General features: G+C 31.6%; 5 protein-coding genes and 1 non-coding gene across 6 annotated transcripts in view; 3 read left to right on the forward strand and 3 right to left on the reverse strand.

Moving 5' to 3' along the window:
* LOC123698106 (SET domain-containing protein SmydA-8) overlaps nucleotides 1-14,242 on the forward strand; it is a 542,384-nt gene that overhangs the window by 61,702 nt on the left and 466,440 nt on the right. The window lies entirely within an intron of this gene.
* LOC123698119 (protein insensitive-like) lies at nucleotides 49-5,002 on the reverse strand. The gene is made up of 9 exons (XM_045644716.1): nucleotides 4,800-5,002; nucleotides 2,375-2,462; nucleotides 2,175-2,257; nucleotides 1,738-2,088; nucleotides 1,482-1,625; nucleotides 1,256-1,368; nucleotides 1,011-1,154; nucleotides 434-635; nucleotides 49-241 (listed from the first exon to the last, which is right to left on the reverse strand). The coding sequence occupies exons 2-8, from the start codon at nucleotides 2,448-2,450 to the stop codon at nucleotides 497-499; spliced, it is 1,050 nt and encodes a 349-aa protein (XP_045500672.1). The 5' UTR covers nucleotides 2,451-2,462; nucleotides 4,800-5,002; the 3' UTR covers nucleotides 49-241; nucleotides 434-496.
* Nucleotides 4,464-4,582, reverse strand: LOC123698289. The gene has a single exon (XR_006752395.1). It is a non-coding gene; the product is annotated as a 5S ribosomal RNA (ribosomal RNA).
* On the forward strand, nucleotides 5,310-9,559 carry LOC123698113. Its single transcript, XM_045644711.1, has 7 exons — nucleotides 5,310-5,493; nucleotides 5,902-6,017; nucleotides 7,481-7,579; nucleotides 8,014-8,541; nucleotides 8,623-8,735; nucleotides 9,087-9,230; nucleotides 9,358-9,559. The coding sequence occupies exons 1-7, from the start codon at nucleotides 5,310-5,312 to the stop codon at nucleotides 9,500-9,502; spliced, it is 1,329 nt and encodes a 442-aa protein (XP_045500667.1). The 3' UTR covers nucleotides 9,503-9,559.
* On the forward strand, nucleotides 10,177-13,171 carry LOC123698098 (U3 small nucleolar RNA-associated protein 14 homolog A). Its single transcript, XM_045644692.1, has 3 exons — nucleotides 10,177-10,938; nucleotides 11,179-11,371; nucleotides 11,656-13,171. The coding sequence occupies exons 1-3, from the start codon at nucleotides 10,283-10,285 to the stop codon at nucleotides 13,144-13,146; spliced, it is 2,340 nt and encodes a 779-aa protein (XP_045500648.1). The 5' UTR covers nucleotides 10,177-10,282; the 3' UTR covers nucleotides 13,147-13,171.
* Nucleotides 13,156-13,910, reverse strand: LOC123698133 (U6 snRNA-associated Sm-like protein LSm3). Its single transcript, XM_045644730.1, has 3 exons — nucleotides 13,734-13,910; nucleotides 13,539-13,646; nucleotides 13,156-13,375 (listed from the first exon to the last, which is right to left on the reverse strand). The coding sequence occupies exons 1-3, from the start codon at nucleotides 13,752-13,754 to the stop codon at nucleotides 13,196-13,198; spliced, it is 309 nt and encodes a 102-aa protein (XP_045500686.1). The 5' UTR covers nucleotides 13,755-13,910; the 3' UTR covers nucleotides 13,156-13,195.

Consider the following 14,242-nt stretch of genomic DNA (forward strand, 5'->3'; position numbering starts at 1 on the left):
GAGTTTTTAAACTCGTCTAAGGATATCTAGGGATATAGAAACAAAATATCAATTAAATTAAGTATTTATTAAATATATCACAATGATAGAATTAAGTATTAAAACATTATCTCATAATTCATAAACTTCAGTCACTTAATTAAAATTTAATAGGTAATCACTGACATGCATTGCATAAAAATACGAGCGTAGTCCATTTGGGAAGCACCTTGGGCATACAATTTATGTACGTATACCATACCTGAAAAAGAGAAAAATATTTTCATTAACTTAGAACGTAAGATTATGATGATATTAAATGGAAAAGAAAAACACTTTTCACATATTTTACAAATCTCCACCGAAACATTGTTTATGGAGGGTAGTTTAAGAACTATATATTTATGTACTATCTACAATGTAAAATTTATGTTTCATAAGATAACGTAGTTACCTTGACTTAAATAGTCTCCTTCATTTGACGATCTATAAACAAACATATTGTTGATTTTGTTTTTCAATTTGAATAGTATGAATCATCCGAATCATCCGAGGGCGATATATTCTCCTTTTTTAATGATTTTCGTTTTTTCTTGTTCATTTGTCTGCTGCGGAACATTTTACTTTCATCGGCACATTTCGTTGTAATGCTTGTTCTGCAAAGAGATAAAAATATTATTAATACCTATCATGATGTTTACGTTTTTAGTTGACACAAAAAATTTACGAAAACCATCATTATGATATAATTTTTTATATTGCATACTAGCTTTCCGCCTGCGGCTTCGGCCGCGTTTTCAAAGAAAAACCCGCATAGTTCCCGTTCCCGTGGGATTTCCGGGATAAAACCTAGCCTATGTTACTCGTGGATAATGTAGCTTTCGAATGGTGAAAGAATTTTTAAAATCGGTCCAGTAGTTTATGAGCCTATTCATTACAATCAAACAAACAAACAAACAAAGTTTTCCTCTTTATAATATTAATATATTATATAGTGTAGACAATTGTAAAATATTAACTGAAATTTTTACCTTACTACATTTTCTGGTACACTACATCTTTCGACTACAGTTTGGACAATATCGTTGACTAGAGCAGGGTCTAATTTCTTTTTGGCGGGCTTATCCGGAAACGCTGGTGATCGCTTCCCCGTTAGAGAATGTGTTGCCAGTACACTAAAATAAAAATAACAAAAATATTTATATTCAAACATTTCACAATGCACACTTAACAACAAAATTCAAATCATGTATTTAAGTTAACGATGTACACATACTTGCGTGGGAAAACTGCCGTCAACAACTTTCTTGTAGCATTAGTGTACGAAGTCCAATCCATATTTTTCAAGAGGCGAGCAGGAACTGATGCATTGCCATCGCCAATAGAGACCTTATGATTAATATACCATATTTATTATTTTCATTGAATTATTATTGCAAAAAAAAATATATATATATACATATAAGTAAATCAATTGATTTCAAATAAAAATAAAAACATACCAAATCACCGCCAGACTTAAATTTCGAATTCTTCGGCTTTAGAGGTTTTTTTACGCTTGAATCAGCCTTAGATATTTTAAACTCGGGATCATAACGTTCGGATTCTTTGTGTTTCTTCGGCGTAATCTCACAATCTGATGAATCCTAAAAAAATAAAAAAATTTTTTTTTTAATATCTTACAAAAAAAATCCAGATACATTATACGTTAGGTATATGCGTACTATACCTATAATGTAAATTTAATTAAAGACTTACGTTATTAAATGTAGTATTAGTACTGGTCCTTTTACGTTTGTATGTTTTTCGCGTATACGATTTTTTCAAACGCTCATCACTGGAAGTGTCCGAATAATTCTCATTTGAATCTCCCGCCGATAAAGTTTCTGAACCTTTACATTTCAACTGTGTTTCTAATACTTCAATTTTACCACAAAGCTCTTTTATAATAATCTCCATTTTTTGTATCTCAGGGAGTCTACATTCTATGTCAGTTTGAGTGCCTTTCTCACAAGTCTTCACCTTTTTAACTCTTTGTTGAACTTCTGTTTGATACTGCATATTTTGGCGCTTTGGCGTACTGGTACTTGCAATTTGGCAATTAAACGACTGAAAATAAATTAAAATATTAATTGCACATCCAAATGGTGATAAAAAAATGAAAATAAAAATGGTTAAAACATTAAAACACAAACCTTTGATGTGATAAGGCTGTTAAAAAGTTTTGAGATCGTTGTAGGTCCTTCCATTTCGTCAATACCACGGGACCAATGATCATCTGAAAAAAAAAATAATTAGAAAAAATCTTATATGTTATACTATTGAAATTATAAAAAGTTTTTAATAACTTAAAAAAACCGTTATATTTAAATTATTCAAAGTTTATATTACTTACATCCATTGCGATGTATAACTTGCCGATTTCCCTGAAGATCCAATAAGGCTTGTGCGGCATCGAGTTCCGATTTCATTGTAGATTATTGCTATAATAATTATTAACAATTATTAGTAAACAATACAATTATTTGTAATTATATAAAACATATTTGTAATCTGACTGGCTATGAAACTTTCTAGTTACAAAGATCGTGGGTACACCAAAAAGGAAACTCGACTGAACGAAATTCGTAAAATAAATGAGCCGTTAAATTAACAATTCATAAGGCAAAATGTGCAGTTGTAAACCAGTGGACTTTTTCATTTGTTTCACTTCAGGTATAAGTTAGATATTGTGATCCTACTGGCCTGTGCCCGTAATATCTATTGTATGCGGGCACAAAACTACCTGTGTACTTGCATTGTTTACATTAGTTATCCTATTGGATTTGTTCCTATTGTCTAAATAACCAGTTTTACAAATGACCGATAGATAATTAACAAATAACATCTCCAATGACGCACCAAAAATGGTAAAGTATGGAAAAAATGCGCTTAAATTGATTTTTTTTTAGTTTTATGTTTTCTATTTCGTATTTTGAAATTTTATCAATTTGTTATTTATTAGATGCCCCGAATCGAACCGTCACAAAAACAAAAAAAAAATTCCTATTAAAATATATAAAAAGATCCTAAACAAATTTCTCGACGCAGTTTTATATTTCGCCTAAATATCTCTTTGAAAATAATGTTAACAATTTTATTAAAAATTCCTAATAATGAAATACAAAAAATACCATATATATACATACTTAGTTACAATTGCAACGGAATTTGCACGCCATTCATGGCTAATGTGTTGATTCTACGTAAGTATATGTAATATCTTTGTACACACATTATGCAAATAAAGAAATTTATTTATTTATTTATTTATTTACAAATCTTCTAATCCCGCAATACTTAGTAACTATAATAAAAATAAAATAAAATATTTAAAACAATTACATGTAATATTCAAATACTTACTTTATTTCCACTGCACTAGATAGGTCACGATATAACTAGGTATATCGAAGATCGATAGACCAAATACGTATGCGAGCTTCCGAATTTTTTTAAGTTCTTTACACTCCAATAAGTTGGAATACACTGACCCAAAATTGCAAATGAGTTAATTAAATTACCTCCGTGGAGGGGTTGTAGATATAAATACCATGCTTTTTTCAATTGTTTCCCTTATCTTAAATACTAGTTCCGAACATTTTATAATCCTTTTGTCTTTTTGCTTTGTTTTATTGCTATAATCCCTAAAGAAGCTTATGGGCTTGTGTAATATACTTTATGTATTTTTTTTTTGTTTTTTCCCTTTACCTGTTCCAATAGGTTCCTTAAAATTTATTTACAGAATCCTATAGATTAATAATAATTATTATTTCTAGAAGCGGTTGCTTAGTTACCAGTAATACCTGTAAGATTTCTGTAAGATTTAACTTTTTCTATGTGGCATTTATTATTGTATTTCAGTCTAAGGGTTGATTTTTCTATTCTTGGTTAATCGTCGAATATTAACAATAATTTCTCCGTCTTTTCTTATTTTTAATTTGAAAGTGTGAGTCAGATTAGAATATACATACTTCAACAGTCAACCTAAATAAATAACAACATAACTCTAATTTTCTACAAATAGGTGTCGAAGGTTGTACAAAAAAATGTAACTAAGACGTATATCCACACGTATATCATATTTAAGTACGTAGTAACTACATTTTTAACAGGAAATTCGCATCGTATTTAATTGCACGACACTGTTCTATAAAGAGCTTTTGAGTCAGTTTAACAAAGGATATAGGTATACTTAAATCAATACAATCGATATTTTTAAATACTGTAGGCAACACGACATTGCATTAATTATGTAGGTAGCTCTGTATATTATACCTTTTCACGGTGACGATGTTTCAATAAGTCCTATACAGTCGAAAATTTAGAATTCAATTATATAAGTATATAAACTAATAATTATTATAAAAGAAATCTAAGGTCGAAAATAATATAAAAAGTGTAAAAATATATGTAGTTAATTTTTTAAAGTACGTAAAGCAAAAAGCCAACATCACGCGGTGTTCCCAAGCGGTCACCCATCTAAGTACTGACCGCGCCCGACGTTGCTTAACTTCGGTGATCGGACGAGAACCGGTGTATTCAACGTGGTATGGACGTTGGCGATAGTTCATCTAAAAACCATTGTACACATTTTGATGATAGAACCACACAGAACGCAGAAATTATAAAAATATGCTATTATTTTCATGCTGGCAGAAACAGCGGGTTCCTTCGCGAGTGAAATCGCGTGGCACAGCTAGTTAATTCGTAACTAGGTTCCTACGACTTACGAATGATTAGTATCCTTTAAATTTAATAACAAGCTAAGTATATAATACCTGATTTAGTCCATGATGAATGGTGATCCATGGTTTTAGATTATCCACAAAAGCTGACGTTAACCGTAGCATTTCATTTCTTTTTACAGGTATCTGTAGACTGTAATAAGTTGTTAATAAGAATCCAATAATAAAATGAATATAGTTAATCCTTCGCTTGTTTAACAGTATTATAATGATTAAAGCTATGAATATAAACATTTAAACATTTGACGTAATAATATGCAGTAATAAACAGATTAAAAATTTCGAATGTTTTAATAATTCCAAGTACCTACTTTCTTTTAATTTTTTATGACATTATTATAAATCATATGACGTATTGTTCTGTTGCCTTCAATGAATTCTTTTGTCGTCAACGTAGCGGAGGAATAGGGCGCAAACGATATTACCGAATCCCTATCTATTGTACTTAATATTTCTACCTGAGACACCGTCACTTAACAACATCGTTCAGTTAATGTTTAAACATCGCTAGTAACGGATCATATTCATTTTTTTACATATAAAATGGCGCAAAGACTGTGGCTCCTCGTCGAATGGGTAGATGAACGTAACGTATTCTCAAATTATGGTGTTGTTAATGCTGCTTCCTTGATAACTGAAGATAATGACTTGCATACGGGCAAAATTGTTCTAGTACGGGATAGGCACAATGGTATTACTAGGAGAGGACAAGTACTACGGATATCGGGTAAGCGAATCATCAATTTTATACGTTACCTTATTTTCTTATATTTTATGGTATAGATTTTATCATAATCATAATAATAAATAAGCTGCTTGATGTTAAATATCTTCTTGTTTTTGCATTTCATACATATCCGGTTTACACATGTCATACCGGAAGTAAATAGATAGGCACATAAAACCGTATATAGGTACCTAATGCATGGCAATTTTAAAAAATATTTCATGTTCCACGTTGATTATAACAAATTTCATAAATATAATCATTCAGAACTAATAATAATACATATCATTCAATAATGATAATACACGTTTACACGTTGAAATACAAATCTGCAGTATTTTCACACGTATGCATAGGTATGTAATGAGAAAAGTCGATTTTAATATTTTCTGCATTGCATACTTTCAGATACCAAGCGATACGTAAAAGAATTGAAAGTAATGTTAGAAAGACAAGACAATCAAGTGAAGAATGTTCTATCATTATGTATGAATACAATCAAGGAAATGAAAACTGGGACATTGGTAAGTTTCTCCTTGTTTTACTATCGATATTTAGCATAATTAATGCCTAATGTCAATTGAAATTAGGGACGTGATATTAGAACGAATGTTTTTTTATTCAAATATATTTTGAATAAATCCACATTGATTATGATTTTGGATCAGCAATCGGAACTAGCGAGAAGCGTACGTACTCACATGTAGGTACACGAACTCTTCAATTAATTATTGAGGTCCGTTATTTTTAAAAATAGGTACTGCGCTAAGGCACAGATTAGATACTGCTATTATGGGTCGAATCTATTATTATTTATTGCCAAATTTTTATAGTACCTATATGTCAAATAAAATTAATGTTTACCTAACTAATCCTGCTGACTGGTATATCCCATTTCAGTATTAACTTATATCTATACATATAATAAATCTGTAGAAGCGTCAATTCTGTACATTGAAAATATTGAAAAAATAACTAGCAATAACTAGTGTTACTGGATCGATACCAAACCCAAATATGTGATTAAAAAAATTTTTGTCTGTCTGTCTGTCTGTCTGTCTGTCTGTCTGTCTGTATGTGAAGACATCACGTGAAAACTACCGGTTCGATTTCGATGAAACTTGGTATAATTATACCTTATTATCCTGGGCGTAAAATAGGATACTTTTTATCCTGGAAAAATACGTAGAAAAAAAATTAATCTCAATTTTTCAGTTATCCATAGACGTTGTTCTGTAGTAGGTACCGCGAACACACGTTGCGTATTATTATAGACCTAGCCGTATTTGGGTCCAATAGATATTTATAAGATGTCATTGTCCGAGTTACTCAAAATGGAGAAATAAACCATCCACACAAAGACCGACATCCGCGCGGACGGAGTCGCGGGCGGAAGCTAGTTAAATAATAATAGTAATATGGTAATTGGCAAGCAAGGGCAATGTCAATTTAATTTATGACATCAAGAAACAATTAGTACTCTAACGATTGCTTTATCTCTAAAATATCAATGGTAAACCGAATGAGTAATATCGAGTGGAATGAGATCATATTTATAGAATAACATTCACTTAGTGATAACTGGCATGTTATGTCATGGATTATTTAAATAAATTATTTTGTAGGTAGTCAATTTAATGAAAAGCTTTATACTTTTATTAATATTCAAAGGAAACGAAAGATTCCAATAAATTGTTCCATGATACTTCCAAGGACCAATTTATTGGCACCTCTCACAAACAGAAAGAAGGACGGCTTTTGGCTTTAAATATTAAATATTGTTTTTCTAGAATATACTTAATACCACAGATCTTTAATACAAAAAGTTCCTCCATATTCTTCTTTTTCTCAAAAAAGTCGACAAAATATGAACTAGGTTAAGTAACCATGATTTTTTTTCGCTACCTATTTTTTATTTCATGTAATCTCGGTACATGTTTCACTAATTTATGTTAGTGTGTTATATCACATAATGATTTATTTTCAGTATAACATGGGCGGAAATCATTCTTCTCAAATGAACTCAAGCAGTCACGTGCTACAAGGAAACAACATTGACAGCAGCGATAGTGAAACTGATCCAGAGGTTGGTGCAAACAGTTAAAATAAAATACAATTATAATATGTATGTAATTGAAATAAAACTCGTAAAATTTAAGTTATATACCTACCGTACGAATTTTCTTCAAATCGGTCGCAGTGTTCTGTTTTATTAACCGACTTCAAAAAAGGAGGAGGTTATCAATTCGGCCGGGTATGTTTTTTTTTATGTATGTACACCGATTACTCCGAGGTTTCTGAACCGATTTACGTGATTCTTTTTTTGTTCGATGCGGGATGGTGTCGAATTAGTCCCATAAAAATTTTATTCGGATAGGCCCAGTAGTTTTTATTTTATGAGCATTTTTGTCTGTAGGTATTTGTTAATTTTGCAAGTGCAAGTTTGAAGTCGGTTGTTTTTAACGCAGTTATCACTTGTCTTGTGTATTATACTTTGATTAATGTCTTTGTATTTTTCAGGGTAACTCAGAACTTAACTTCACACAATCCTCCATCAAGTTTAACTCAGCTCAAAACCGAGCTGAATCATTCATGAATAACCCACTTATTCGTACGCTACATGAAAAATCTCTAAACCGCCGATCCTTAGCTAGCAGCACACCTCTTCCTCCACGACATACCAACGAAATTACAAAATTAACATTCGATCAAGCAACACAAACAGATGCCGTCCCGCCTCCCGCAGAAAAAATTGCGGAGTTAGAAGGAGTGATAAAAACACTGTATAAACAATTTTTAAATTTGACGAACAATTTAGAAAACCTCGATGCACAATCCCTTTCGACAGTCAGAACGTCAGAAGAGAGATTTTCGGAAGTTGAATTACCACAGGGAGATGCGTCTACGTCTGAAGTCCATAACGCGTCAAGCTCTAAAACCGATGAGGGTAGAAGAAGTCTTACCGGTATAAAAGTTAGAAGAGCTTCTGCGCAGACAACAAATACGTCTTGCAATGATTTATTATCTGTGGAGAATACTGTAGATATGGTAAACAACAATAAAATTATATAGAGTTTTTTTACAATATGTTAACTTTACTCATAGCATATCGATATGTATATTTTATAGGTACCAATTGGAAGCGGCAAAGTGACGGTACCAGCGAGGCTATTAAAGGAAATAGATTGGACTTCGCACACGTCAGCGACTAGGCAATTACTGCAAGCCGTTTTTCCAAGAAAGTAAGTTTCATACAATTTGTAATTGACAAACCGAACTTTGCACACTGTATGCATTTTAATCAACAGCAGGCAGCATTCAATTATTGATTATAGAATATTGTTGTGATATTGTATCGTATTTATAAAAAATCATGTTTCATTCGCGAAAGTTTTAGTAATAAAAAGTAATCAATGAACAGACCAAATAGGTAACTGATTTGACTGTTTATCATCAAAATGTTGTAGGTAAATTTGAAGTGAAATCTCAGCCTCTAATTTTTTCATGGTTTTGGCTATATACTTACATTATTATAAACTAAACATTTATCTTTTTGCTACGAAAATAATATTAAAATATGTTAATTTTTTCAGAGTCTTAGCAACGCATTCGCTGACCGGTAAGCAGTCCCCCGCATTCGCTGACAAACCTGCAAAGAAATGTCTGGATCCTAATATGGTGGACGATATTGTTAACACGGTGTCTGAGCGATGCAATGTTCCCAAGAGAATAGTTAGGTTTGTGAATATTTTGTATTACCTACGTATAAAAATTAGCATATTATGTAGGTATTTAAAAAATTCAATAGTATATTGTTCATTGCTTCTAAATTAATTTTTTTATTTATCATTTTTATTATTTCAGAGGCTGCATAACAACGAAGTGCACGGATGAAGCCAAACTTTATCGAAATCGTCTGATGTTTAAAAACTCCCGTCAACATCAGAACCAAGAAAACCAGCCACCATCGCCTGGGTCTTCAAACGAATGTGCAAATGCAAGAGAATAAATAAATATAATATCACCAAAATATAACAATTATATTTGGACATTTTTAAATAATTAAGAATTGTTTTATTTCATTACTTAAACTCCATAACGAATAACTTTTTGACAAAGCTTCTAATTTCTACCTAAACGCTTTTTATTTACAAAAATGAACCTGTGTGGAAGTCAAAAGTTTCGGGTAGCACTATGATAACCACAGAACAGTAAATGATAACCATGATAACCACAGATCTAGTACAACGATAACCTTAAAATAACAGTTACATGAAGTAAAAATAAAATTCTATTTCTGAAAAAGAAAATATGAAGAATTATGAAATGATACACTTTTTTCTTTATAGTATATTCCAATTTCTTGATATATAATATATATATTCCAATGTTTTAATCAATCACTCAAAATACACAGGCAGACTCTCTTTTACCATCTTGATAGAATAGAATAGAATAGAAAACACTTTATTGTACAATGCACACAACACAAAACAAAATTTACATAACGATAGATACAAAATGCAAATTGAATTCTCAGAATATGTGATTTCCACAGAACAGTAAGATGTGGTGATTTCTTTATCAAAAACCCCTGAAGCCAGAATAGAGAAAACATTATAAATGTTCTTGACAACTGTCATATAATGACATTGTCATAATATGTCAAATAACGACGAGCGATCGTGCTGAAATGTCACGTGTGTTGTGCTGTTTAAAATTTATTTAAGGTTAGCAGAAAGAATAATAATTGTTACATTGTTCTCAATAAAATTTAAAAAACGTTGAAATGGAGGACCACGATGAATATGATGTTATATCTTCTGAACACGATAATTTAATAAGTGCGATTACAAAGTTGGATAAAACGCAACATATTTCGGAACCTACTCGGAATGAGCCCACAAATCAGAATTCTGAATTTAATTTGATAAAGAAATCTAATAAATTAGACCTTAGCCAAGTAGTGAATGTGCTGAAGGACACAGCCCAACATGCAAAAATAACCAAAAGATTAAAGAATACACAGGATAAGTCTAACGTACTTCCAAAGCCATTAGAAAAGCCTCAAGCAGAACGTATCAAAAGATCTACAGGCTACGATATAACGAAGGAGAAAATAACAAAATGGGATCCAGTAGTAGCAAGAAATCGAACAGTAGACTTTGTGTCATTTCCGCTTAAATCTGCTAAAACCAAAAGGGAATATCCCACAAAAGTTATTTTGTCCAATCTAAAGTTAAAGTCGGCTCTTGAAAAAGAATTGGATGAAATAGATCCTCCTGTAGAAGCAGATGAAGAAATGGAAGAGGAAACAAGTTTCCCAATGACTTATGAGGAAATGCTTGAGCACAGACAACAATTGGCCAAACTGAGAGCTCAGCAATCCTATAAAGCTGCCAAAGCTAAACGACAGAGCAAGATAAAAAGTAAAAAATATCACCGGTATGTGTATTTACTAGATATTCATTTATAGTGTCATATTTAGTTTTTTATTCATATCAGCTGACTTCTTATAATCTGTATTTTTGTACAAATATTTTTTATGAATATTGCCTATTTTAATGTAGAAATAAAAAAAGAAACACAACATAGGAAATGCTATAAATTTAAATCATATTTTGTATTATAAATATTTAATGTTTATACAATTAGTTTAAATCAATGCTTTATTATTATTTCTAGTATCCTGAAAAAAGAAAGATTGAAACAACAGCTAAAAGAATTTGAAGACTTACAAACTAAAGACCCTGAAGAAGCTTTGAAGAAACTAGAAGAATTAGAGAAGGCAAGAGCACTAGAGAGACACACTTTAAGGCACAAGAATACTGGCAAATGGGCTAAGAGTAAACTTGTTAGAGCCAAATATGATAAAGAGGTAAGATACAGACCAATATATATTTATTTTGTGTGTGTTTTCAAACCATAATTCTTAGGGGTGTTTAGGGAAAGTATAAATATTTGAAAATTATATAATTTTTGTAATACATCTATATCACAAGACATAAACAAAACATCATAAGAATATAATAAAACTTACTGCAATGTATAATATCACCCATTTATTCTCTGTTGTTATTGTAACTTTTCTTTATAATATTGTTTTCCACATGTAAAGTGTATTTCTAGTATAAAATTAAACTTTATTCACTCCTTTTTCAGGTAAGACAACAACTGGCAGAACAATTAGCTGTCAGCAGAGGTTTAACACATAAAACTCAAGATACAGCCAGTACTGATGATGAAGCGGATGAAAATGAAGTAGTACCAGACCTAACTCTAGCCCAAGATCCTATGAACCCATGGATGATGAAAAGACCTGATAAGAGCAATGTTGATGAAGAATTTAATTTTGGATACAAAAAGTATTTAAAAGAGAAAATGTACAAAAGGAAAGACGATAGTGACAGTGATGAAGATATGAATGAACCTAGTGATCTATCTGACCTTAAAAATAATATACTGAAATTAGGTAATGCAGTTGAAGTCGATGATTCTGGAATGGATGACAAAGGTAATGCAACTGTAAGTGAGCAAGAAGAAACTGTTTTGGTTAAAGAACATAAGCAAATGCCTGAAAATGTAGATGAAAGAAAAGAAAGTATTAAAACAAAAACAATGAACAAAACAAAGAATAAAATTGGTAAACCTACTAAGAAAGTAGTATCAACTACAACTTGGGTTGTTGAAGAAATTAATTCTGATAGTAAGACTCAGACAAGGAACACAGATGTTTCCAAAGTGTTTGAAAAATTAGAAAACAAAATTGCAATTCAAGTTGACAAGAAGTTAGAGAAGCTGAGACAGCAAATAAAGCAACTAGAAAAAACACCCAAATCAAGTAAAATTGGCAAACTGAAAAAGGATGCCAAGGACAATTTAGAGTCTTTGCAATTTAAGAAAAAACATCAAAAACCAATAATTGATGAAGAATTGATAGAAACAGATAAAAATAATGCTGAAGATGTTCCACTAGAAAATAAAATACCTATTAAACTCATTAAATCTTCAGAAACTCAACCAGAGACAAAAGCTAATTCAGACATTGATCCAAATAGGTTTATAGAAGTGAAACCAAAATATTTGAATACAGCTGTTCCTCAAGGAGAGAATGATTTAGATGAACTTGATGATGATGAGCAGATTGTACCAAAAGTTGACATTGAAGAAGTATTTGAAGAGGATGATGTTGTTGCCAGTTTTCGACAAGAGAAGCAAGATGAAATAGACAATGAGAGACCTAAAGAAATAGACTTAAGCCTTCCAGGTTGGGGCAACTGGGGAGGAAAGGGTGTGAAAGTGCCTAAACGTAGAAAGAATAGATTTATATCTAAGCCAATACCAAGACCAACGAGACGTGATGAAAATAAAGGTGATGTTATTATCAATGAATTGCAGCTACCTCAGCTTAAAGCTCACAAGGTATCTGAGTTGCCTTTCCCATTTACAAGTGTGAGTGACTATGAGGCATCTATCAGAACACCAATAGGTAACACATTTATCCCTGAAACGGCTCATCAAAAATTAATAAAACCAAGCGTTATTACTAGAGCTGGCACAATTATTGACCCAATGGATGAAGAACAGCTGTTGGTGAAACGAAACTTAACATTTAAGAATGAGAAGGTCATAAATCTGTTAGCAAAAAAATAAAATAGGTAATAAATGTTTTACAAAATATGTTTTTATTAATACTAAATTCTTAAACACCAACTCGCACAGGCGGAGATACAAGAATAACACCATCTCCTCTTACAAAAAGCATAGGAATATTACGCTTTGTTGTCCTATATACTTCCTCATATGTTTCCTCATCAATTTCTACTGTGGTAATAGTTTCTTCTGCATCACCAAGAACCATATTCAAATGTTGATCATAGGCCTGAAATTAAAACAGAAATCCTTTAAAATTTGTTGATTAGATGACTTTTTTGCAATCTAACAGTTACTAAACAAGTATCATGTCCTAAATATTGAATTAAAATTGAGTTTTAAATAATATAATGCAATTTTAAAATTTAAATCAGTAATCAGATATTTCTTACATGAAGTCTTCCTCGTAATTCACGTTCATTTCGCATTTTTACGTAAATTCTTTCATCTAAGCTGAGTCTGATTAAGTCTAGAGGTTCTTTAACTGTCATAACAGCAACCTGAAAATAATATTAGTCAATAAAGTATGAATTAGGCAACAAACAAACAGCATGTAGGTTATACATAAGACCGGTAAAAGGACGAACATTTTCACCATCATCAGCCATGTTAAATGATTAACTGATATCGTGTATTTATTATTTGCTAAACTTAACGTTATGTGGATTGTATAATTATTCAACAAATATATTATAAATTAAATCAAAATCTCCGCAAGTTGATACTTTCGATATTTTCGTGAATCGTGATAGACGCTGGCGGTTGACAGTTGACACTGACGTCTGACAAGTGACATTTGACAAAGAAGTGAAACACAAAAATTGCCATTTTAGAAAATGAAAAAAAAATGCATTTTTACCACTTAATACACAGACTTAATATTTAGCCGCCCCCGCGGTTAACCACTAGTGCGTAAGGGCACTAATACCTACACTGGAGATTGCACTTGCCAAGTTAGGTGTGAAAGGGACAAAAAAACAACCAGGCGTCATTCAAGGTCATACCTTCCCGTGACAAGTCAACGTTCATAGTGCAATCTCCAGTGTATTAGATATATAAGCTTCTTGGGTGAGATCCACGATCCGTAGAAAAGACG

Source organism: Colias croceus, chromosome 15, assembly GCF_905220415.1.
Source record: "Colias croceus chromosome 15, ilColCroc2.1".
NCBI lineage: Eukaryota > Metazoa > Arthropoda > Insecta > Lepidoptera > Pieridae > Colias > Colias croceus.